At 50.1% G+C, this 23,050-nt stretch overlaps 9 protein-coding genes across 9 annotated transcripts; 5 read left to right on the forward strand and 4 right to left on the reverse strand.

The window, feature by feature from the left end:
- Positions 1-535: 535 nt before the first annotated feature.
- On the reverse strand, positions 536-1,902 carry CI109_106083 (uncharacterized protein; the record flags this gene model as incomplete). The annotated part of the gene is made up of 4 exons (XM_032007501.1): positions 536-772; positions 846-1,094; positions 1,154-1,363; positions 1,423-1,902. 4 exons carry the CDS (start codon positions 1,900-1,902, stop codon positions 536-538), a joined length of 1,176 nt encoding a protein of 391 aa, XP_031858236.1.
- Positions 1,903-2,688: 786 nt separating this feature from the next.
- Positions 2,689-5,518, forward strand: CI109_106084 (uncharacterized protein; the record flags this gene model as incomplete). Its single annotated transcript, XM_032007500.1, has 5 exons — positions 2,689-2,970; positions 3,129-4,624; positions 4,683-4,823; positions 4,873-4,995; positions 5,056-5,518. The coding sequence occupies 5 exons, from the start codon at positions 2,689-2,691 to the stop codon at positions 5,516-5,518; spliced, it is 2,505 nt and encodes an 834-aa protein (XP_031858235.1).
- Positions 5,519-5,749: 231 nt separating this feature from the next.
- CI109_106085 (mannose-6-phosphate isomerase, class I) lies at positions 5,750-8,051 on the forward strand (the record flags this gene model as incomplete). The annotated part of the gene is made up of 6 exons (XM_032007499.2): positions 5,750-5,845; positions 5,931-6,224; positions 6,411-6,697; positions 6,917-7,300; positions 7,389-7,471; positions 7,609-8,051. 6 exons carry the CDS (start codon positions 5,750-5,752, stop codon positions 8,049-8,051), a joined length of 1,587 nt encoding a protein of 528 aa, XP_031858234.2.
- A 259-nt stretch (positions 8,052-8,310) lies between these two features.
- On the reverse strand, positions 8,311-9,797 carry CI109_106086 (uncharacterized protein; the record flags this gene model as incomplete). Its single annotated transcript, XM_032007498.1, has 6 exons — positions 8,311-8,432; positions 8,740-8,939; positions 9,114-9,160; positions 9,304-9,377; positions 9,536-9,573; positions 9,727-9,797. 6 exons carry the CDS (start codon positions 9,795-9,797, stop codon positions 8,311-8,313), a joined length of 552 nt encoding a protein of 183 aa, XP_031858233.1.
- A 507-nt stretch (positions 9,798-10,304) lies between these two features.
- On the reverse strand, positions 10,305-11,290 carry CI109_106087 (uncharacterized protein; the record flags this gene model as incomplete). Its single annotated transcript, XM_032007497.1, has 3 exons — positions 10,305-10,522; positions 10,575-10,657; positions 10,719-11,290. The coding sequence occupies 3 exons, from the start codon at positions 11,288-11,290 to the stop codon at positions 10,305-10,307; spliced, it is 873 nt and encodes a 290-aa protein (XP_031858232.1).
- Positions 11,291-12,777: 1,487 nt separating this feature from the next.
- On the forward strand, positions 12,778-13,410 carry CI109_106088 (uncharacterized protein; the record flags this gene model as incomplete). Its single annotated transcript, XM_065967769.1, has 4 exons — positions 12,778-12,807; positions 12,851-12,958; positions 13,021-13,224; positions 13,309-13,410. The coding sequence occupies 4 exons, from the start codon at positions 12,778-12,780 to the stop codon at positions 13,408-13,410; spliced, it is 444 nt and encodes a 147-aa protein (XP_065823841.1).
- Positions 13,411-15,042: 1,632 nt separating this feature from the next.
- Positions 15,043-17,599, forward strand: CI109_106089 (uncharacterized protein; the record flags this gene model as incomplete). Its single annotated transcript, XM_032007495.1, has 12 exons — positions 15,043-15,181; positions 15,248-15,255; positions 15,334-15,360; positions 15,439-15,546; positions 15,643-15,834; positions 16,036-16,115; positions 16,207-16,282; positions 16,370-16,420; positions 16,489-16,592; positions 16,682-16,751; positions 16,820-17,392; positions 17,501-17,599. The coding sequence occupies 12 exons, from the start codon at positions 15,043-15,045 to the stop codon at positions 17,597-17,599; spliced, it is 1,527 nt and encodes a 508-aa protein (XP_031858230.1).
- A 330-nt stretch (positions 17,600-17,929) lies between these two features.
- Positions 17,930-20,901, reverse strand: CI109_106090 (uncharacterized protein; the record flags this gene model as incomplete). Its single annotated transcript, XM_032007494.1, has 12 exons — positions 17,930-17,967; positions 18,024-18,750; positions 18,807-18,848; positions 18,901-18,971; positions 19,028-19,230; positions 19,289-19,426; positions 19,483-19,595; positions 19,652-19,720; positions 19,777-19,842; positions 19,903-20,007; positions 20,073-20,173; positions 20,685-20,901. 12 exons carry the CDS (start codon positions 20,899-20,901, stop codon positions 17,930-17,932), a joined length of 1,890 nt encoding a protein of 629 aa, XP_031858229.1.
- Positions 20,902-21,680: 779 nt separating this feature from the next.
- Positions 21,681-22,966, forward strand: CI109_106091 (uncharacterized protein; the record flags this gene model as incomplete). The annotated part of the gene is made up of 10 exons (XM_032007493.1): positions 21,681-21,717; positions 21,795-21,835; positions 21,905-21,930; positions 21,995-22,008; positions 22,179-22,246; positions 22,307-22,319; positions 22,372-22,442; positions 22,500-22,508; positions 22,566-22,782; positions 22,851-22,966. 10 exons carry the CDS (start codon positions 21,681-21,683, stop codon positions 22,964-22,966), a joined length of 612 nt encoding a protein of 203 aa, XP_031858228.1.
- Positions 22,967-23,050: the final 84 nt, after the last annotated feature.

The raw sequence follows: 23,050 nt of genomic DNA on the forward strand, positions 1-23,050 counted from the left end.
AACTCTTTACGTACAGACTCAGAGAACAACATACATACAGAAACAGCAGCATGACTAATCCTTCTCATCTCCCATCCCGCATGCCATCGCCGAAGCAACAACAATATTTCGGGTGCATGGTGACGTCCCATGACGTTGCTTGTCACCTTGTAACCGGGGTTTCCGAATCGTCCATCTCGACAACAAAACCCTGACTGAACCGCGATCGGGGGGTGACGGTTGATTTCGAATAAGATTTATCGGAATCATTTTAGATTGCATATCCAAACATCCCGCCGGTTATCTTTGTCTGAAGCATGAGAGCATCGTTGAACACGCTCTTATACTGTAGGTAGTACAGTCCTCGTGTCGCAAAGTCATCATACATACATCGTATCAGCTCGTGGGTCTACGGAATATGATACTCATTCCCTGGGTATAGTCGTAAACGGAATCGTGAAATAGAACAACGTGTAACAACAGTATCAAAAGCTACCAAAATGACAACGGGTCTCGAACGGCGCATACCAATGAGAGGTTAAGGTGCAGGCGCGATCTAAACCTTTGACGCTTGCGCGGCACGCAACAAGCTCGCCTTGGTAGGTCTTGGTCCAGGCGATGGGGTCGGGACTATTTTGGACGAACTTTTCACTGCGGAAAGAGCAGATTTGGTCGAAGGCGTAGAAGCAGTCTTTGCGTTGAGAGCTGACGGTAAAGAGGATGAAGCGGGGATGGTGGTTGGATTTTTCGACGTAGGAGCACGCAGCAACGCAGTCTTGTTGAGTCTAGGTGCCTGATTGCATACACGACGGCTGTCAGCCACCATGATCTACTGACGAAATGGTGCCTCTCACAGCCGTACTTACGATACTTGGTGCGCCTAGACTTCTCACCCCAGCGACACTCGATCTTCTCTTCACTTTCTCATCCACCTTCGCCTTCTCGCGCAACGCAGAATCATCCTTGGTCGTCACTACGTTATCGACCGAAGTAACCTTTAACGCTGACATCGTTCGAATGAGTGAGGACAAGCTGTCGCGACCTTTGGCAGCAACGGGCGATTTGACAGACTGTCCACCGGTTCGTAACACCGACGACTTGTTCTGTCTCGGAACCTGCTCATAGCAATACAAATAAGTAACGATGTCGTGTGGCCTCAGTGGACGCAACGTACGATACTGGGATTGCTCAAGCTAGTTGGTAGAGTGATGCTCTTCCTACGTCTCTCCTTCGCCTCTTGAGCTCGAGCTTTGTTAGCGGCGATAATTTCCTGTGGATCTCTTCTGACGGCCTTGACTGGAGAAGATACCTGGCCAGCTGTACGCAATTGCGATGATCGAGTAGCGCGGGGAGCGACGGTGGGTGCAGCGAGGGAAGGTGCGCTCTGTACGAGGCGTCATTGTTGGTTGGCATTCTCAATCTCGAAACAACGGCTATACTCACAATCTTCAATCCTTCCCGCTTGTACCCGGGTGTACCTTTTGTCTCCGCCTTCTCTTTCTCGTTTATCTCTCTCTTCGCCTTCCCATCATCCCATTTCAATCCCAACCTCAACGCTGTAGTCTTTGTCATCCTTGGACCTAATCCTTCTGCTCTTGTTGTACTCGGCGCAGGTCTCGCTTTGAATCCTGTCCCGACATTCCTCGTCGGTGTCAAAACGATTTGGGATTGGTGCTTGGCTAACGAAGAAAGTATAGGATCGGATTTGACGTCTGTCGAAGTAAGAGAGGAAGTATCGATGAACTGTTCTTTGATAGGGTCGGGCGTATCGAGTAGCTGCTCGATCAGGCCTTCCTGCTCATTCTCAATCTCGAGAAGGGGCGTTGTGAGTGGCGGAGTGAAAGGAGGAAAAGCAACGAGGGGCTCGGAAGACGGAGTGAGGGAGGGTTCTTGGGATTGTTCGGATTGAGCGTACGGTGACATGCTGATGGGTATTTTAGTCGAGTAAAGGTGAGGGCGGTAGTGAAATAGTTTGTCTGTAACGCAGAAAGTGGGGAGGCGGAAGACCTTTCTTTCACCGTTCCTTTGTCCTATCCTCTTCCGTTGAATGAATTTGATTTAGAATCAAGTAGTAGTGTAAGAGGAATTGTCTACGTGATGAGATATTCTCACACTTCTTTCCAAGTTGGTTGATTCACGAGTGATGTTGAGTCTAGAACGTGCGGTCCGAGCTCTGTACTGGTGGTGGTGGTTGGTTGTTTCATGATCCCGTATCCAAGCAATCATGTCAACAAACAGGCACGGAATCAAACTTCCAGTTCTCGCTGTTGGAGACCCCACATAATGGCAGTGCCACTTTGCCACCCGGTGTGCCGTTACGTCCGGTATATCCGCTCTAGGTTAACCGGGGTGTTCTTGGGGTGATAGGCTCAAGCGCAGATGTCCAAATTACCATATCGGGTGTTATTCCCTATTGCAGGACGCTATCTACTCTGTATCCCCGCATCAAGCCGTCTCACTACTGCTAACTGGTGATCTCCTTATCGAAGCATAGAGCATGTAGCATATCGCACGACATCGTATCCATCCCAATCAACCAGTATTAATAGATAGAAACACCCCATCAACGCTTCCTTTCTCTCCCCTCTATCGCATCTCATTTTACCATCATACATACATACATCATCATACATATCTTAGGTTGAGCAGGTCGCCGGTCTCGTTGTATTAGTACTACTAGCATAGACACATACATACATACTTCATATCATGCGCACGTCAGCGCTCATCTCACTCCTTCCTTTACTTGCCACCCTCGCTATCGCGCGTCCCCACGACAAGAATCACTCTATCCAATCACAATCTCGCAAATCACTCTCTTTCGGTCCTACCCATGCTCATGCTTCCTTCGAGGTTCTCGATGAGCCCATCACCATCGTCCAGGCCTCTGGCTTCGTCGACGGTGAGGTCGATGTAAAGGAGGTGGCAAAGGCGTTCATCGCGTCAAAGGTCGAGGGCGAAGATGGCACGGCTTTCTACATTCGTGACGATGTGAGTTATACAACCTTTTAGCTTCGTCTCTCGATGGCGTGATCTGCAATTCCTGTAAAGCATCACATTCGTCACCTCCTAAGGGGGATCATCTATGTAACTATAAACCTAGTCAGAGACACGCTGACGCAGCCCTTCTATCTCCCTTTTGATAACAGACCTACACCGATGCTCGTACTGGTGTCACATACGTCCATGCTCGTCAACTCATCAACGGTCTTGAAGTCTCCGATGGTGATATCAACGTCAACATCGACCGCGATGGCCGTATCCTATCTTGGGGTAGCTCGTTCCACCCTGGATCGGCACCTTCCTTGTCTGAGCTTCAATCAGGACCTTCGGGGGAGACCGAACGGGTCTGCTCTATCCTCCAAGAGCAATACGACTCTCACCAAGCCGAATTAAACGCCCTCAAGGGTAACGACGGTGCTTGGGGTATCGTCAAAGCCGCTGCGCAAGCCGTCCTTGGCGGTACCTCTCATCATGATGAGGTGGACGAACACCAGGTCAAGAAGATTCACAAGTCTATACGACACGTCAAGCATCACATGAACGCTTTGTGCGAGGACAAGGTCGCTCCATCCGGGAGCTTCCTCACTCCCGTAGAGGCGCTCGTTACTCTCCTCCCTCGACTCTCCAAGTCGGCCGACGGTCTGCGACCCGATATCTCCGAGCTCGACTTCTTGTCTGTCCCTCACCACTCTCTTGCACCCAAGCAAGCTCCTGCTGAACCCCCCACCGAAGTCATCTCGGGTCCAGGTCTTGACAAGTCTGGCGTCGTCTCCGACGTTCCCGCACGACTCATGTACACCCAAGTTTCCGAGGGTAATCCCAGGTTGGTCTGGAAATACGAGGTCGAGATGCAAGACAGCTGGTACGAGGCCTATGTCGACGCTACCACCGGCGAGCTTTTGAGAATCGTCGACTGGGCCAGCGACTTCGACTTCGAATCGCACGTGCACACCAAAGAGAAAGCTGGGAACATGAAGGGCGGCAAGCAAAAGCCCCTCCCCTCGCCCCCGACGAAGATCAAGCCTTACTCGTATCAAGTGTTCCCATGGGGAGTCAACGACCCTAGCACCGGTAACCTTTCTATTGTCACCAGGCCTTGGGACACGGTTGCTTCTCCACTCGGATGGCACAAGTACCCCACTTCCGCCAATCCTTGGAGCTCTAGGATCCCCGGTGAACACGTCGGCGTCAACGAGACCACATTCTCCACCACTGCTGGTAATAACGTCTACGCTCACGAGAATTGGCAGGGTCAGAATGCCTTCTTGACCAACTACCGACCGATCAACGAGTCCAAGGTCTTTGTCTACGATTACGGAGAGTACGAAGGTCTCGCCCCAAAGGAGTACGTCGACCAGGTCGTCACCCAGCTCTTTTACACCTCGAACATGTTCCACGACTTGCTCTACCGATATGGTTTCGACGAGATCTCTGGAAACTTCCAGGCCTACAACCATGGCCTCGGCGGTAAAGGTGGCGACCCTGTCATCTGCAATGCTCAAGACGGTAGCGGCTACAACAATGCCAACTTCTTGACTCCCCCAGATGGTCAAGCACCCAGGATGAGGATGTACGTCTGGGACACTGCGACACCCTACAGAGACGGCGACAACGAGGCTGGTATCGTCATTCACGAGTACAGGTGAGTAGCGATTCGAGCATAGGGGCGAGGAAAACAACTCGCTGACACGTGTCCGTAGTCACGGTTTGTCTACTCGACTTACCGGTGGACCTGCCAACTCTGGTTGTCTCGGCTATGGTGAAGCCGGCGGTATGGGTGAAGGTTGGGGTGATGCCTTGGCCACCCTCATCAGGCAGATCGAAGAGCACCACCAGTTCTCGTGAGAAAAAATGTGCTTGGTGGCTGAGCAGACGCTGACAAACCAATAGGAACGGAACTGACACCTACGCGATGGGTGCCTGGGCTGCCAACCGAGACACCGGTATCCGTAACTACAAGTATGCTACCAACAGCACCACCAACCCTTCCACTTACAAGTACCTCGACAAAGGGTGAGTGATCGTGTTCAGGTTCGACAGCAGCGCTTCAGCTGACTTGCTTCTCTTTGACAGCGCGTATTGGGGTGTCCACGCCATCGGTGAAGTTTGGGCCGAGTTCCTCTTCATCATGTCTTCTCGACTTATCGAGAAATACGGATTCTCCAAGACCCTTTTCCCTCCTACCAACACCAAGGCTACCAATGACTTCTACACCAAGACCTCGGAGGAGTCTGTCGATTCGCTCGGTCGACCCGTCCCACTTATCCCCAAGCACGGTAACACCCTCGCTTTCCAGCTTATCGTCGACGCGATGAAGCTTCAGCCTTGTAGGCCTAGCTTCTTCGATGCTCGAGACGCCATCATCCAAGCCGACCAGATCTTGACCGGTGGTCAAAACACTTGTTTGATCTGGTCCGCCTTCGCCGAAAGAGGTCTGGGCACAGATGCCAGGGTTGTCGGTACCACTCCTTGGGGTGGTGGGATCAGGACTGACGGTTACAAGGTCCCCAAGAAGGTCTGCGACAAGAAGGCCTAGGCGAGAGCAGAGGAGGCAGCAGCAGCATGATCATCGGACATCTTATCTCAGGAGGATTCGATAGACAGTGTAGAGTTTGAAGTGTATTTTTGTAAGATCTGTGACCCATCAGCGTTGGATAGAGATATTTGACGGATAGTTACGTTGTAAGATATAAGCTATAATATTGTAGTTGTTCTGTTTTCTTGATAACCATGAGATGTGATACGAGTATTCATCGCGACCCGTAGCATGTGGCATCGTTTGTCGCTTCTAACTCAGGAGAGCACTTGGCGCGGAACTCCGGGGTTAGTCACCACGGAACCTCCACTTGCCGCCTCCACCGCTGTGAGCTACTATGACGTTTCGAGCGAGTATGCCTTTTGTTAACGGAACTAGAGCGATTGCCGCTGAACTACTCGCTACTGAGTAGGTTACGTCGTCGAGACTTGACTTACCATCTCTATACTCGTACTGTACATCGAAGAACGACCACGATCATATCACTTTATCCGGCTACACAACTACACAGCGTGAACATCGAAAATCAATGTCTTCCAATCCCAACCCAAGTATCAACGCGACCGGACCAAAGATCCAGAGGCTTTTGGTCAAACCTAACGAGTACGAATGGGGTAAAGTGGGGAACGATTCGTTAGCTGCTAGATTGACGAAGAATGCTTCTGAGGAAGGGTTCGAGGTTAAATCTGATCAGACTTATGCCGAGGTGAGTGGGTGTGGTCGTGGACGTGGGTGATCGAGTAATGGTGGTTCGGAACTCGCTTGAGACAATTCATGAACCCCCAGTCCTCCGTTGTCTATCAAAATAATGACCCTACCTATCCTTCTTTTGACTATCATAGCGTATCAACCCAGTATAGTAACCCATACTGACTCCTCTTGATTCGTATAGCTATGGATGGGAACACACCCTACCAACCCCGCATCTCTCCATTCATCCCCCTCAACACTCCTCTCCACATACCTAACCTCCAACCCATCGTTACTAGGTTCCGCCCTCCATAAATTCAAGACCCCCTTTGACGGTGCCAAAGGTTCCGGAACAGAAGATCAGACACAAGGACATATCCCGTTCTTGTTCAAAGTGTTGTGTTGTAAACAGGCTTTACCATTGCAGATTCATCCGAATAAGGAATTGGCGAAGAAATTACACGATAAAGAACCGGAAAAGTTTCCAGAGTGAGTGTGGTTACGAGCCGCGATTTGAGATATCGTCAGGTGGAAGGCTGCTTAAGAGGCGACGTATGTCGGGTTGAGGATCTCTTTTCTTTAGCAAGAAAGAATTTGACAAGCCTCGGGGATATGATATGAGACGAATGGAAGGTCCGAGCATGGCTTGGAGCGCAAGCATGACAGTGATAGTTAAGATGATGACTAATGTATACTCCTTCTGCACAGCACAAACCACAAACCCGAAATCGCCGTCTGTCTCTCCCCCACCTTCCTAGGCTTTGCAGCCTTCCGACCATACGACCAAATCGTATCGTTCCTCTCTACCGTTCCCGAGATCAGACGAGAGTCGTTTGATCTCCAATCTGCCATTGGGAAATTCACCTCGTCGCCTTCTGGCGAGACGTTACAGAAAGTATGGGAAGGGTTCTTATCGCTTGGCGATGACGAGGACGTAGTCAAGAACTTCACAGAGAGGGTGAAGAAGGAGGGTAAAGGGGCTTTTGAGGGCTTGGAAGATAGTATTGATGATGCGGAGAAAGGGAGATTGGTAAAAGCTGTTGAGAGTGCGGGGAAATATTATCCAGGAGACGGAGGATTGTTCTCCAGCTTGTGAGTGGTATCAAGTCCGAGACGAATCGACCTGGACCCGTGGTCATCAGAGTCAAGCTGATGCAGGAAATTTTTCTCGCTGTGATAGGTTCTTCCTTAACCTCGTGGAGCTGAAGAAGGGTGAAGGGATGTATGTTGGGGCGGATGGACCGCACGCATGGCTCGAAGGTGGTGAGTTGGCACTTCGTCGACAAACAACACTGTCTTCCTTACTCATGGATTCCGCCGTCCACCACCCACCTTTTCGCCGCGTCCCCTAGGGAGACCAGACATTAGACTGACTCGTTTGTCTTCTCCTTGCCCCGCAGATATCGTCGAACTCATGGCTATTAGCGACAACGTCCTGAATGTCGGATTCATGCCCGCCTCTGAAAAAGATACAATCTCCCTCGTCGCCCAAACCGTTACATGTACACCCAAATCGATACCCGAAATCAAACTCGCCTCGCAACCATTCACGAAATCGTCGAGTGGAAAGACGACAGTTTATTCTACACCCTTTGAAGAATTTTCAATCTTGAGAATTGAGGGTGATGATTCGTTGAAAGCATTAGATGGACCAGCTGTAGCTGTAGTTTTGGAGGGAGAATGGAGTGTAACTGATGGAAAGGGACAAACTAAAGAAGGAGGTGGGGAAGGGACGGTGTTGTTTATCGGTGCTGGGACGGAGACGAAGTGGTCTGGGAAAGGAGAGGTTTGGATGGCATTTTATGATGGTGATGCCAAGAAAGAAGAAGTAGGCGAGAAATAGGCGGTGCTGGTCATATACTGTACAGTGTAGCCAGTAATAAATAGTCTGGAACTTCAATAACATGTATCGATCTGCTTCTGGTTCTTCAGGGCGGACATATCGCACAGCAGCCTGTGTTCTGCTCGCGACATACCCACTTTCTGCTATAATTTATAATGTACAATGAGCCATCCCCCTTACATCGTCGTGACATTATCGCATGAACTACACCCTTTCATTCCCTCTACGACTTCCTTCGAAATCGAAGTGGCGTTACATGTTACTCCACCTCTACATCGATTTCGTTTCCAGAGCCCGCTTTGTCGCCGTTCGTGATTTTGCGACCCGCGTCGAGGTCGATTCCAACAGCCAGAGCGAGGACTTGTGTGCTTTGCTCTTCGTCTGTGGAATGAGTGATGACATATCTGTGATCAGCACACCTGACTCACTTCGAAAGAGTAGAATGAGGCGAGGCAGAAGTGAATAATTCAAGTTGCTAGCTCTATGTCTGCCTCGAGCAACTCCTCCTATGGAAAGAAGAAAAGGGGCCTCTTCGCCTGATACAGGATTCATGCGGTTGCGAGGAACGAGAACCGACCGATCGACCAACCAACCAACCAAATTCTTTGGCCCGTCGCACTCTTCCCGCATCCTCACCGAAATTGTGCAGGCGGAACAACCAAGCTCACCAATTCTGAAATTAACCCACCTTTCAAGCTCTGCTCCATTGTCATCTCACACCCTTTCCCCATCTTCACATTACCTTCCATCTTCTCTTTCCATCCTTTCCAAAAACTGCTGATGGCACTGCTGATCTCTTGATCGACAAGGAGGAGTTCGTCGTGAGCCTTGGTAAGGAGGAGGTCTTGTTCGTTCAGCGAGGCGAGAAGGTCGGCGTGGATGGTATTCCTACAAAAAGAAGAGGGATGAGCGTCGTTGATTAGTTTGGTATTTAATGATCAGTCCCATGAGAAGTAAGGCAGAAGGATGTGGACGCGCTTCGTCACGCTCCTACAGGGAAAAGCGATAGGCAAGATGGGTGATGGCGCATAGCGGTCGTAGCAAGGATAGAAGCTCGCTTACAGCTCTTCGCGATGGGTGACATTGATCGCATGTTCGATCCTCCCTTTCTGTCAGTCAGGCAAGCAGATCAGCTACGTATTATCCGGGCAGGGACGTATGAAATGAACAGCTGAATCGAGGGGCCGGGGTGTCGGAGCGACCCATCATAGAGATATGGTGTGGTGTGGTGTGGTGTGGTGGTCGCACTCACCACGTTCTCAGCATACTTGTTTGCTTCGGCCAGAGTAGATTGGGTCAATCGTTTATGTTCAGCGTGGATTTTCTCTGTCTCAGTAGAGCCGGTCCGGCGAATAAGGGAGAAGGGAAGGACGGTGACCAGATAATACGTCAGTGAACGTCCGTTGTCAATGGCCGGTTCGGATATGCGAGATAAATCCAGAGCGAAGGGAAGCTCAACTGAAGAGTTAGAGAGAGAGACATACGTTTGACATCCTTGAGAAGCGCTCCTATGTCTTCTTGGCTGAACAGGCAAAATTTTTGATCAGCACCATCGTGTCGACTCAATCAAACCGTGCCAACTGAGTCGCATCAGAATGATGGAAAGGTAGAGCAAAGCAAAACACAGAACGGCGGGAGGTGAGAGGGAAAGTGGGCGGTCAAAGGGCTCACTCACCTATCATCGTTCCATGAATCGTTCGAGGTGGGACTACTTGGAGGAGGTTGGTGTTTACCGCCACGAGCCATCGTGATTGCTGTTCTGCACTCAATTGTCCAGTATGTCCCAGTGTGGGTATATGTATTCTGGAAAAGAGGAAAGGATGTAGAGGCGAAGGAAAGGATGTAAAGGATGGTCAGTACTACAAACTGTTATGTGATCATCGAAAGGATGGATCCGTGCCCTGCCAGTCCAGTCATCTAGCAACGAAGGGGTTAGTAACCATTCAACGTCACTGTGCCACTGCCACTATCACTACCGACACGCGTCTTTTGACTTGTAGTCACTGCATTTCAAGATCAGATCCAATCAGTCACAATACAAAAAGAGTGATCAAGAAGAACGACTTTGGTTTAATGGAATGATCCGAGACAAAAAAACAGAGAGATCAAACCAAATCAAATCTATACGATACGCGTAGAACGAAACCACAATACAAAACGACCGAAAAAACAAAACTGAAACTTCTTATACTTCTTCTTCCCTGTAACACAACCTCATCTAAATCGCCCAATTGATTGTCCTTTCTACCAAGCCTACTCGTCCCTCTTTCGCTTTTGACCCAGAGCAGCTAAAGCGGATTGAAGAGCATCCGCATTTCTACCATTGGATCCAGCAGCAGCAGCGACGGCGGCAGCGGCAGCGGAAGCATCGCCACTTCCACCATTCAAGACGATTGCCTTTAGTAATCGGTTCTCGTTCTCGAGTGAAGAGTTCTCAGCGGCAAGAGCAGCAACTTGTGCTTCGAGTTCCTCTACAATACAATGTCAGACTAGATGCACTATTTCGATTGAGAGATGACTCACTGGCTCGTCGTTCAAGGGCTTGCTCTCGCTCCTTCTTCTTAGCTCGGAATCGGGCAGACGCCTCGGTGTTCCTTCGTCGTTTACTACAACCACAAACATGTGTGTTAGTGCGAGCTGTCTCTCTGTCAACGGCGAACCACTCACTCCTCTTCAATCTCAACTTGCGGAGCACCCAGTGACTTCAGTCTCTTGGCACCGGAAATCCTGCCGTCCTCTGATGGCGAGTCACCAAAGTCACCGTACATCGAGCTTGGTCCTGGCAAGACTTCGGAGGTGGGGATAGCAGCGGGTGTGGGGGCGGCAGTGTTGGTGTAAGGAGCAGGAAGAGGGATGAGATAGTTGTTGTGAATGCTGGGAGTTTGGGCTGATGAAGATGATGCGGCACCTGGTTGACCGATGAACGCAGCGATGAAAGATTCCAGAGTAGGGGCGTTGCCTGACCTGTTCTGCTTTTCGGTTGATGTAGACAGAGGTGTAGGCGCGGTGACAGGTGTGGGAGCGGGGACAGATGGTACAGAATCGATGAGCTGTTGTTGTTTTTGCTTGTCCTCCTGTTCCGAAGGAGATGGTACGTTGCCAAAGTTGCGGAATAGTTCGTCGGCGTGCAAAAATCCCCAGAAGGCTTCTTCCTGCTCTTGGTTCATACCAGCAGTAGGAGGAGAGTTGCCGGGCAAGGCGTTGAGGGTTTGGAGGTGTTCAGGAAGATCGGGGAACATTGTCGATCGTATATCTCTTGGTAGGTCAAGCAGTGAGGTTTGTCGTGCAGACAAGAGGGTGTACGTTGTGTCGGTCCTTGATTACTATCGGAGATTCCAAGGATGAAAGGACGTTCTCGATCTGTGACACCAGAGGGCGAGATCAAAAGGAAGACCGTGTTTCGAGCGGTGACAAAGGTCGTAACCAGGGTGCGTACGCGACTCGATCAAGTAGTGACCTGCCTAGGAGATGCGATGATGCGATCGATAGAGTGGATGAGGCAAAAGACACGACAGGTGTTCGAGTCTATTGTCTTTTTGATGAAGAAGGCGAAGTGATGGAAAGGAACGTGTGTTGCTGATGTTTGATTGGTCCGCGAGTGTAGGCCGATTGTTCCGAATGCGAGTGATAGCTTACTTGAGCCTTTTGACGATGAGCGGGACGGTCGAGGTGGTGGTGATGTCGATCTGCACTGATGTTGACGATCAGTACGATTTTTGACGATATCGAGACGAAGTGTATGACTATTGTGATCTATTGATAGAGTTAAACGTTGTAAGTAAGATGGAAGAAATACGAATTCGTGAGATGCGAGGGGGGAGGGGGGGGGGAATGAATTTGGAATAATCGATGAGTCAGTGAGAGGGGCAAAAGAGGGGGGGAAAAGGGCAAAAGGAAAAAAAGGGTGATGAATGATTTCATTGGGCAACGGGTTACCTGACTGAGTAATACGCTTACTCATGCTATTAAGCGCCGGTAGTAAACATGGTCTGCCACAGATCATACGGCCCGGCGGGTTTGCCGAATTCCCCGCACATCACCGCTGGGATTGCCGATCGAAACTGTCGGATATAAGAACAACACCGAAAGCACATCCACCTGTGCTGTAATTCAGTGCCACTTCTCGCCTCCCCTTGCTTCTCACTTCGTAGGGCTTTGCTGTGAATACTCGCTGTACTGACACTGTCACTGCTCACACCGCACACACTACACTGCACACACCCTAGCGTTTGGTTCGAGGAATCCAATCCGTCAATCAGTCAATTCAACAGTCCAAGGTCATCATCATCCAATCTCGCTCTCTCTCAACCTTCAAGACTTTTGTCTCCCACACTCTTACCTTTTAAATTCCCTCCGACTTATTACGCTGAGGATCTGGACGAGATGGTGGTGAGTGCGCTTTCCGCTTGAGCGTTGTTTGCAGCAGCTCGCGAACCTGGACTTGGAGGGCTGGTGGATAGTAAGATGAAGGACGAACTGGAAGAAAGCGTGGACACTGCATAGGAAGGACGGATAGGATAGGATGGAAGAGGAAATGAGGATAGCCCGACAGGCGATAGCTGGAATGATTACGGATACACCATTGGCGATCATCGACTGGTGTAGCTGAACAGCGGACAACTGCTGGTTCAAGACAACTGCAGCACCAGTCTTTGATACGCTGGATCGTTGGAATGTCGAGGAAGACGCAGGTGTGGGCGTAGCTCGACACAGCTGCTGGTCGTCGATGCACCCGGGGACTGGACGGTTGAAGCGAGTGACTTTGAGGGATTAGGCTAACTCTATACCCAACTACTTAGCAATCCACATTCAAGCGCTTTGTCGAGGTTGGCCGAGTTGTCCTCGTTAACGACGGACCCTCTGCCGGCAAGCTCGCTGTTATCGTCGAGATCATCGACCACAACCGAGTGAGTGCAATAGATCCGCAACATGTATGGGCCACGGAGACTGACCGTTCATCTATTACTAGGCTTTGATCGACGGTCCTACCACTTCCGTTCCCCGACAAGCTTTCCCTTACCGAAACCTCATCCTCACCCCTTACACCCTCGCCAACCTTCCCCGAGCTGCCGGTTCCGGTCCTCTCAAGAAGGCCCTCGAGAAGGCTGGTGTTTTGGAGAAGTGGGAGCAGAGCGGTTGGGCCAAGAAGTTGGCTGCCAGGCAGACCAGGAAGGTGAGTTGATTCGTCTCAGACGGTGCTAGTCACCTTGCATAACATGTCTTGGAGCTGATCATATTTTGTTTTGACTTTACTTAGAACTCTTCCGACTTTGACCGATTCCAGGTTCAACTCGCCAAGAAGAGCCGACGAGATCTTGTCCGAAAGGCTTACGTCAAGGAGAAGAAGGCTTCTGCTTAAGCGTATGACTTTTGGTTTCGGATGGAGAAGGATGCGTTGTGAGAGAGAGTAGAGTGTGTGTGAGAGAGGGTAGTTGCATAGGAGTAGGGGTCTTTCGGGGGATTTGACGAAAGGACCTGGCTTTCTAGGGAGACATGCTTGTAGATGCTAAAGATTGCGACTACAAGTAGTCGTTGGGTCATGACATTTCCGATCATCAACAATGTTGTTGCGTGTTGCGTGTGGGACGTTGTGTAATTCTGATTGACAACTGACGATCGTCACTCACATGATGGAAGGGAGGGAGATCAATGATCTGCGAGAGCACGGGCTGAAGTCTGACCAATATGACCGGCTGCGACGATGTTATTGCTCATCATACTCATTACACTGGGTTGTACTGATCACCTTGAACGTTGTCATGAGCATCCGCTCCCGAATACTATGCCGGAAGATCTACCCGAAGTCACAGAGATTGCTCAAACCCTCGGTCTTCTGTCTTAGCAACACGCCTGGATCGCTAACAGGTGTCCTTAGCGAGGTTGTCTGCCTAATATTTCGGAGTGCAGCGAGGCAGACACCGTGCGTGAGAATCTTGACCCAAGCTATGGCGCGTCTACTGTTGCGAGTTGCGGACAGTCTAAACTCTTCATTGCTATAGCGTCACTCACTTATTGGTTCATCGGACACATCACTTGCAATTCATCCATGTTGGCGGAAGTGGCAGAATCTATTTACGTCCTGAACACGGGGTTAGAAAAGTAAGCACGGACCATCCACCCTCAAACATCCGATCACGACGTGTATGTGTGTGATCACATACCCCGAGCACATCAAGGGCGTATCACATTCTGCTATATATACGATATGAACTACATGTACAGTAGCTGATAGGGTTCTGTGTGGCGCGTAACCGTCCTTCGTGTCTTCGATCGACATCCACATGTCCCCGGAATAGATATCCGAGTATGATTGTGAAGTGATGCGATTTCGAGATTTCTTCAATTCTAGTCCTGGTCTCGACAGAATCACGTTCCTCGCTGCATCTATCGATAGTAGGCATTTGGAAAGTCGAAGGGAGAACCGGGCGTCTCTTGACTGGGAGTTTCATCTTCGGAGCTACGAACCCTTTCGTCGTCAAGTGTCGTGTCTAGCTTCTAGCCTCTAGCTCAGACTTCTCAAAGTGATCGATCCATCGATCGACACAGCTGTGTCTCTACCCTCTTCCGAACAGCGCTATGTTCCATTTTCCAGCCTCCCGCCATGGTTATGAGGTACGAGGGGCCTGTGTTTATCGTCGCATCGCTTCGTTCCGCTTTGACCTATCGGATCGGGAATGATTGGTTACTGATTTGTAAAATTCTACAATCGTGGAGCTGGGCTAGTGCTCGGGCGATGAAGAGATGTATGATATATAAAGCTGGAGCTGAGTTTCAATCTCCTCTCACTTCTTACCTTTACAGCAGTGTTATCTTCTTCTTGGATTCGCTTGCTGTGCTGCTGGAGATCGTCAACCCGAACTTGACTTACAGAGTCCTCGTCAACTATATTTGGTAACATCTCATTACCATACTCACGGCCACTCCCAGCCCACTACTCAATTGTAGGACAAACAGACCCAGACCCCAGTCGTCGCCCCGACCACCCCCCGCGATGTGTCACGAGACCCCCACCTCTCAATTCTTAGGAAGTCTAATCACGATCTTCGGATCATGGTTTATGGCATGGCATATTTACAAATATGATAAAGGGAGATGTCTAGTTTTGACGCGTAAGAGCGCTTTCAGGTGGAGTGAGTGGGATCTCTTCGAGCGGTGTGGGTCGGAGCGAGTGCTGACATACTGATGTTGTTTCACAGTCATTGTGGTGAGTATGGATGTGAAGTGTGGCATAAAACGCTTGTTCGGGCTGACGGGCAAATCTTCGACGAACCGTTCATCGTAGTGGATGTTCATTGTTGCGATGGTCCTGGTGAGTAGATCACCACTCCTTTTCAGGATCTGCCTGTGGGTCAGTGCTCGAGCTGACAGTGTCATGCCCCACCGCTAGTTCATGATATATACCGTGACCCTCACGTATATCAAATACGACGAGTGGTACACCGTCCTCCCTACAGCGGAAGGACATACCGAGATCATGCCCACACCATTCACACGCGTAAGCATAGCTCTTCGCGTTCTTCCCACTATCAGGTCAACAGACAGACACCGGATTGAATTGACCTGACTTGATCGTAATCGCGCGCACGCACAGTGGTCTAGCGGAAGACAAAAACTCGTATCGACATGCTATCAACTTCTCTCAGCGGCTTTGGCACTTAACTTGTCAATTCATTGCGAAGAGACCCTGTACTGGGCCTATTTGATTGGGACGATCAGGAGGAGGGATAGTAAATCTTGGTTCTCAAGTGTGAACTTTAAGCTTTGGGTCGGGTTCTGTGTCTTTGTGAGTGATTTCGCAGGCACCGACCGGGTCGGTATTGTGGCAGGAGATCGAGGAGACAGATACTGTAATTGTGGCTGCATCTGTCCCTTTGGGACGAGGGCTTGATCCGCCAATAGATTGGTGCCACAAATTTACTAGGCAGTAACCGCTTGAAAAGTAACACTGACACTGACATCGGCCTCCTCTCCTACTACTGTATAGTCAATGGCCCTGCTGTTCGGCGTGGCAAACATCGAAACGAAACATCTCATCCAAATGGAACGTAATGTCATCTTTGCAGGGTGAGTGGCTTGGTCAAACCAAGCTTGGGTGGATGTGACTGTAGTCGATCAACGGAGCTAACTCGGTGTGCGATAACCCTTTCACGTGTAGTGCTACTACCGCTTCTGTCCTGCTGATTGGCAGTGTTTGGCTCACTCTCGTCTTCCCTGGTTTCATCCAAGAATCGGTACGTGCCACTACAGTACTACGTTAAACCCCCATTTTGGTGTCCTTTCTATCAGAGCATCGGACTCACCTCCCCTTTTCCCCCCAGCGACGACAAGGTGCCAACCCCGACGTTATCGCCCGATTGCAGTTCTTCAAGGTCAGTCCCGCGTATATGCGCGGTGTCACGGTAGCAGCAGTCCCGCTGACGTTGTGTCGGACTCGTAGGAACTCAACGAGCTTCGAACTCTCTTCCGATTCCTCTACGTGGCGTGCCTCTTGGCTGTATCGGGAGATGGATTCACTCGGGAGACGCCAGTTAACACGCATCCGTGAGTATGATAGCAACCAAACTATATGGCAAAGGCGAAGGCACGACTTCCGGAATCACTGACGAGTGATTGTTTGATCGAGGCGATAGGTTCTCGCTTGATTTGTTGTTTATCGCCGGTTTCTTCTTCGTCTTCATTTCCAACTCTTTCTCCCTCATGGTAAGAATCCTCCTTTGTGTATACCTTCCATACGAGCAACGCTGACATACTTTATTTGGGTTGAGCAGATCCTCCTCCCTCGTAACACTTACGATTCCGCCTCTCCATCGCAAGAAGGCGGAGTCTTCGTCCGACGACCTCCCGTCTCAAGGGCATATAATCAAAGACCACGTAGTGGACCCGAAGACGGCATGATCATCCTCCCTTCCAACGCATCATCCATCAATTCCGCATCTGGGACCAAGAAGGCCCATACCCATTACTCCGACATGGAGACCCATCTCACCAAATCGTCTTCACGACCGAATCACAATATCATCTCACCATCAACTTCTAGGTTCTCACAATCACCTTGGGGAATCTTGGGAGATAGATTGAATATCCACAGAAGCGCCGTTGAAGATTTGGAATTACAACAGAGTTATTATAACACCAACGACCAAAGAAGGATGGAAGAAGGTCGCTCGGGTCAACGTTGTCCTCGCACTGCAGGTGAAGCAGGCGGAGATGATGATGAGGATTGTGATAAAGTCGGACAAGAATCAGGATTGAGTATCACACTTGACGCGCCATTCGCACCCACAGGCGGGGAGAGGATGTTGTCACAGGATGAGATTGAAGCGAGGGTAGAACCAGATGTGGTGAGTGTTGCTATCCTCTGATGTTCCCCGATATCTATCTGCCTCCCTTCAAATGACCGACCGACTGCGAGAAAATGCTGATCTTCGTCTGGTTGCCTACAACCACAGCTGAACAACTTCAGATCACCCGTCGATATCGTCGTCCCTGCCGCACCGAGAGATCTCAATATCGTCGTCGTCACAAGCACAGTCGTCGAGAAGACCTAAGCTGGTTTTGAGTAATAGCTCAAGATCATACACGAAATTACTTCGGATATTGTCTCGATCCAGCGATATTCGCTTTCTGGGTTCTGGTAATTGTGTCGGTGTTAATAGCTGTCCTCTCGAAACGTAATCATTTCTTTCAGACATTTATTAGCAAAGCGTTAATATGTCAACATGTCATGCATCAGTCTGTGTCGGGTTAGCCATTCAGGTTTGGCCAGTCAGAGTGTACTCAATGCATGCAAGGTTTTGGTCGGCGCTAACCGGAATGCTCATACGACTTACTGAGACTAATCGTTAATGCTTTCGCATACTCGCAATCCTGTTCTTTAATTACATTCGACCATCTTCTGGTCTCAGCGATTCCCCTGCTGGAAACCACACTCTGTTAGCAACGGATCATGTCGTGATGCAGAGATCTCGTCACCTACCAGCATCGCCAGCAGTGACCCCACGTCCTTTGCCTGTTGATTCTGCTGAGGCGCATACCCCTGACCGCCGTTCGATCTCGGATCATACGCTCCACCCGTAGCAGGGGGAGGAGGAGGCCCGCGCCCTCCATATTGGCCTGGTCCAGGAACAGGAGGAGGCGGACCATTCCGTTGTAACATACCCATGACATCTGGTGGAAGCCCCGGGTTTCCCTGTTGCTGTGGCGGGTATGGTGGATATCCCGATGGAGGAGGTCCCGCAGGAGGATAAGGCGGTTGCACTTGCGGAACTGGTGCTGGTGGAGGAGCATAAGGGGCATAAGAAGTTGTTTGGGGAGGTGGCTGATATCCGCCTCCACCCCCGCCGACTGGAGGGGGGGCATATTGCTGATCTTGTCGTGGAGGAGGGTACGGAGCATCTTGTCGAGGGGGATATCGAGATTCCTGTCGAGGTGGGTAGGGTGGTTCTTGGCGAGGTGGGTATTGTTGTTCCTGCCGAGCTGGATAGGGTTGTTCAGTTCGCGGAGGAGGATACGATTCTCGAGGAGGATAAGCATCACGTCGAGGTGGATATGGTTCCGATCGTGGTGGGTACGGATCTTGCTGAGGAGGATAAGGCGCTCGACTGGGTGGCGGAGGGGGTGCGACTGGCGGTCGAGAAGGTAACGGTGTTGGCTGATTGCCAGGCTGATTACCTCCACCTCCACCCAAAGATGCCAATAGCTGTAATGAGTACACGTCAGCGAAGATGTCTTCTACGCATCAGGGAGGCGACTAACCTGCTGGACCTTGCGAGCTTGTTCAAGACGATCGTCAGGGGGCTGTACCAGTCCTGTCAGTCATGACTACGCGACGCAACAGAAGATCACATACCGGCGCCGAAGGAGGCATATCTCCATATCGTCCTGGCGGCGGAGGTAGCCCAGCTCCTGTTGGATACGACCCTGTACGATCATTACTCGATATCAGCGGGATCTGGAGATTTCTAGGAGATGCTTACCTCTTCGATCTCCACCTCTGTCAGGTGATCTTCCTCGTCCTTGTCTACCACTACCACCACCACCTCCAGGAGGTCCGCGTCCGTTCCCTCTGCTACTCCTCACATCGCCGTATCCAGGTCCTTCACCGCTGCGCCTCGGTCCCCTGGCTCCATAACCAGTACCGTTTTGTTGGACATTAGGTTCTCTGACTCGCTCAGCAGCCCTGTCGTGTCACACTGATCAGCCAAGTATCCACAAGTCACGGCGCTCAAGTTACTCACGGAGGTGGAGGCAGCTGGTTATCCAACTCATCCCAGACAAATCTGAGGTCCAGAGTCCCACCCAACCCCGGTTGTCCATTCATACGATCGACAAACAATGCCGCGCCGCGACTGTCGTAGAACTCCACTATCTTTTGGCTAAAGTATATACTCGTGTCAGCCTGGAAATTAATTTTCACAAGAATAAGACTCACGCTGGTTCCCTTCCCGGCCTGACTGACTTGATCTCGCCACATTGCTCACCCAGCCTTCCTACTTCGTTGTCATGGATTACTCGTGGCGGGTGCACGTAAACCATTATTGAGCCCTATCAAGTTTGGCATATTAGCAAGGACCGACTGTTCGCACGTGAATCCAGCTCACCTGATTCTTTTCTCTATCACAGTCTCCTTTTTGATCGTCTGCTCGGGGGAGGGAGTAGTGGACGTCGATCTGGCATCGTCCGGTCAGCTAGGACCATTACCTATACGGTGCAAGGTGAAACTCACAGATCTCTTGCCGACGTGGTGTCCATGCATTCCATCTCTAGCGCGTTCAGCTGCCCGAAGGTCAAACTGTCACAACCGGCGTCAATATCCGTACACCCTCGTTCAGACAGTAGAGTTCTTGCTCACGTATGTGATGAAGATCATCCCTCGATTGTGTACCATCTCGTAGAAAGTTTTGATCTGGCCATATGTCGCGAACTGCACTCTGAGCTGCTCGGGATCGGCATCGTACTAATCATAGTCGTCAATGGTTATCCTCGAAGGCAGTCTAACGCAAATGGGAAGACGCAACATACCGAGACATTTCTGACGAAGAGAGTTCGACATATTCTTTCATTCTGGACTCGCTCTTCAATCGACCGATTGTCGCGGTCGTACAATCGTCGTTTTCCTCGACCTAGTGAAACGAAAGCATCGAATACGTTAGACGATCACCCGCCAGTACGTTAGGAGGCCCGCCTATCCGTCACGAAACGACTTCATCATTACTCAGAGAAAGCACCCGAGAGAAGATGGCGGACTTGTCGGCAAAGCCAACTTTAGGCTCCCAGTGCGCTCCGAAACGCTTTGGCGGTCCAGCTCATCCGTCTTATTGCCAAACTTCAAGGGAGCCTTTTATCGCAGTTTCCTCAAAATTTAGCCTCAGAGCTTATGCCTCAAGCGGGGGTCATGACTGACACGTCCGTGGCATAGACGAGATCAAGCCAAGACGAGGCGTACACACGGCATAGCTCAAGGAAGAGGCTCATCACCTCACAAAACTTCTCAGTGAGGGACGAACGGTCCTTATCCCACTCAAGAATCGAGACCTTTCAAAAGTTTTGATGAGAATGAGAGCAGCGAAGTCGAACCGACAAGCCGACCAGTGACCGAACAAACACTCAAATGTGAAAGAAACCCAAGCTCACCATCAGGACTCCTTCCTCTTCCACCTCCGCTGCTTCCTCCTCTAGCGCCGCCTCTTTCGTCTCTTCTACCTCCTCCTCCTCCTCCATATCTATCATTATCCCTACTCTCATGTGTGTGCGTTGGTGGTCGGTAATCGTACCCGTTGTTGTCGGAAGGGAAAGCGTCAAATTGAGGAGGTGCAGGTAAAAATGGCGGTGGGGGTGGGAAACTACTCATTTTGCCTCCTCGCTTCGTACCTAGTAGCCTAGTCCCTCAAGGCTTATTCAAATACTCAGAAGACAGTAGTAGGCACCTCGGTTCTCCAGAGTTCCGTCCGCACTATCTTAGCTTTCGAGAGAGCTGACGAGTTCACAAAACGAGATAGAACGCTGATCTCCCTAAGAAGCGGAAAGTCGGTAGCTGATGTTTTCGTCACGACGAAGGACGACGACCAAGTAGAGCTCTTTTCCTCTGACAAAGACTTCTGGTTGATCCCACCGAAAGGCCAAATCTTAGGTAAGGAAGAGTAAGGATCAATCGATGATAAGGCTGTGTATTGGCGACTAAATTTAGCAGCTATGGTAATTGGTCGAGTAAAGGAAAGGAGTGAAGAGAACAGCAGCTTGCTATTCCCCAACTTGAGGACGGACACCCGCGCTTCATCTCGAACATCGCAATCACGTGGTTTCGTTCATTAGAAACACTTTGTATTCCTTTGTTGTTGCTGATTAGAAGCATTTTCTAATGCGGGTGGCAAATAGGTTCAAACAGAGCTCAAGCGGCAGAGGCGGATGGCGTCACCTCAATCCCAGCGAGCGCTATCTATCTCTCTCTATCTCAAGTCTAAACTCACTCTTAATTTCGCACATCTTGACATCTCTTAGGTATACTCAGATATTCACTCAGGCTCACTTATAACACTACTTCAACATCCTTGTATCGATTCTAGCATTGTAATCGCACGAAAGCTAGAGGGACTTCCCTATACGCAGTATCGATAATAACAACGAGACGAGATGTCACGAACTACATCCTTCAAGCTCGTCCTTCTCGGTGCGCATCCGTATCCAGCTTGTCTTGTCTCATCAATCATGAAAGGATAGACCAGCTGACAGTCTCTTCTGTCGTAGGTGAATCGGCTGTAGGAAAGAGCAGTTTAGTACTGCGATTTGTATGTCCTTTAAACACACTTTGCAGAGAGGCCGGTTTGCTGACGTCCACAATGTTGTTCGAATGATAGGTACGGAACGAATTCTCTGATTTCAGGTGAGTAATACAAGTCGCTCTGTTATGGTGAAGTAGTGGACCAGTGACTGATTCCTGTCAATAGAGAATCGACTATTGGTGAGCTACCATCTCCGACTTTGGTTCTGTACAGGTTATCTTGTTGTTGTCGAGGCTAATCTGCATCCCTTTGTTCCTTGATCACCTTTCAGGCGGTGGGTATCTTGCATCTCATGCGATGTACATTCGAGTAGCAGCGAGCTGATAGTCCATCTTGTACTGCTTATCAGCCGCCTTCCTAACCCAAACTGTAACACTTGACGAATCCACCTCTATCAAGTTTGAAATCTGGGACACGGTACGTCCCCTCCCTCGTAACTATCCTTTGTCCCAAGCTTACTATATTCCCTACTTGCAGGCCGGACAAGAACGTATGTGTCTCTCAGCGTATCGTTGCAGACTTATTATCTGACGTCTTGCTAGGATATAAATCACTTGCTCCTATCTATTTCAGAAATTCGAATGCCGCTGTCATTGTATACGACATAACACAAGTGAGATTACTGTCGTCTCTCCGTTAGAAGATGCAAGCTGACAATGATACCTTGTAGCCCCCCGAAGTACGTCCCTTCCACAAACATGGCCATACATTCAATGCTAATATTCTCGTCCGTTAGACATCGTTCGAAAAGGCTAAATCATGGGTGCGGGAGCTACAACGACAAGCAGACCCCTCTATTGTGATTATGTTAGTAGGAAACAAAACGGATCTGGAATCGCAACGTAAGACGCCACGAGAATTGGGCGAGCGATTTGCAGAGGAGGAGGGGTTGTTGTTCTCGGAGGCTAGTGCGAAGAGCGGTGAAAGCGTAGAGGAGCTATTTATGGAGATTGGTGAGTATAGCTTGTCAAGGCACATCTGGGGTTTGCATACGAGAGTCAAGCTGATGCAGAATTTGTAGCCAAGAAACTCCCACTTGCACCACCGCCAACCCGAGGTGCACCCGCCAACAGCAAGGGAGTCAAAGTGTCCGGTCAAGGAGACGAAGCGAGTACGCCACAAGCCTGTACTTGCTAGTTTTAAGCTTTGTAGATAGACTTGTCCTGTTTGATGTATACCCCGTAGTAGTTTGTGTCTCGACAATGTATGAATTGTGTATGA

The sequence above is a fragment of the Kwoniella shandongensis genome, chromosome 11 (genome assembly GCF_008629635.2).
Source record: "Kwoniella shandongensis chromosome 11, complete sequence".
Taxonomy (NCBI): domain Eukaryota; kingdom Fungi; phylum Basidiomycota; class Tremellomycetes; order Tremellales; family Cryptococcaceae; genus Kwoniella; species Kwoniella shandongensis.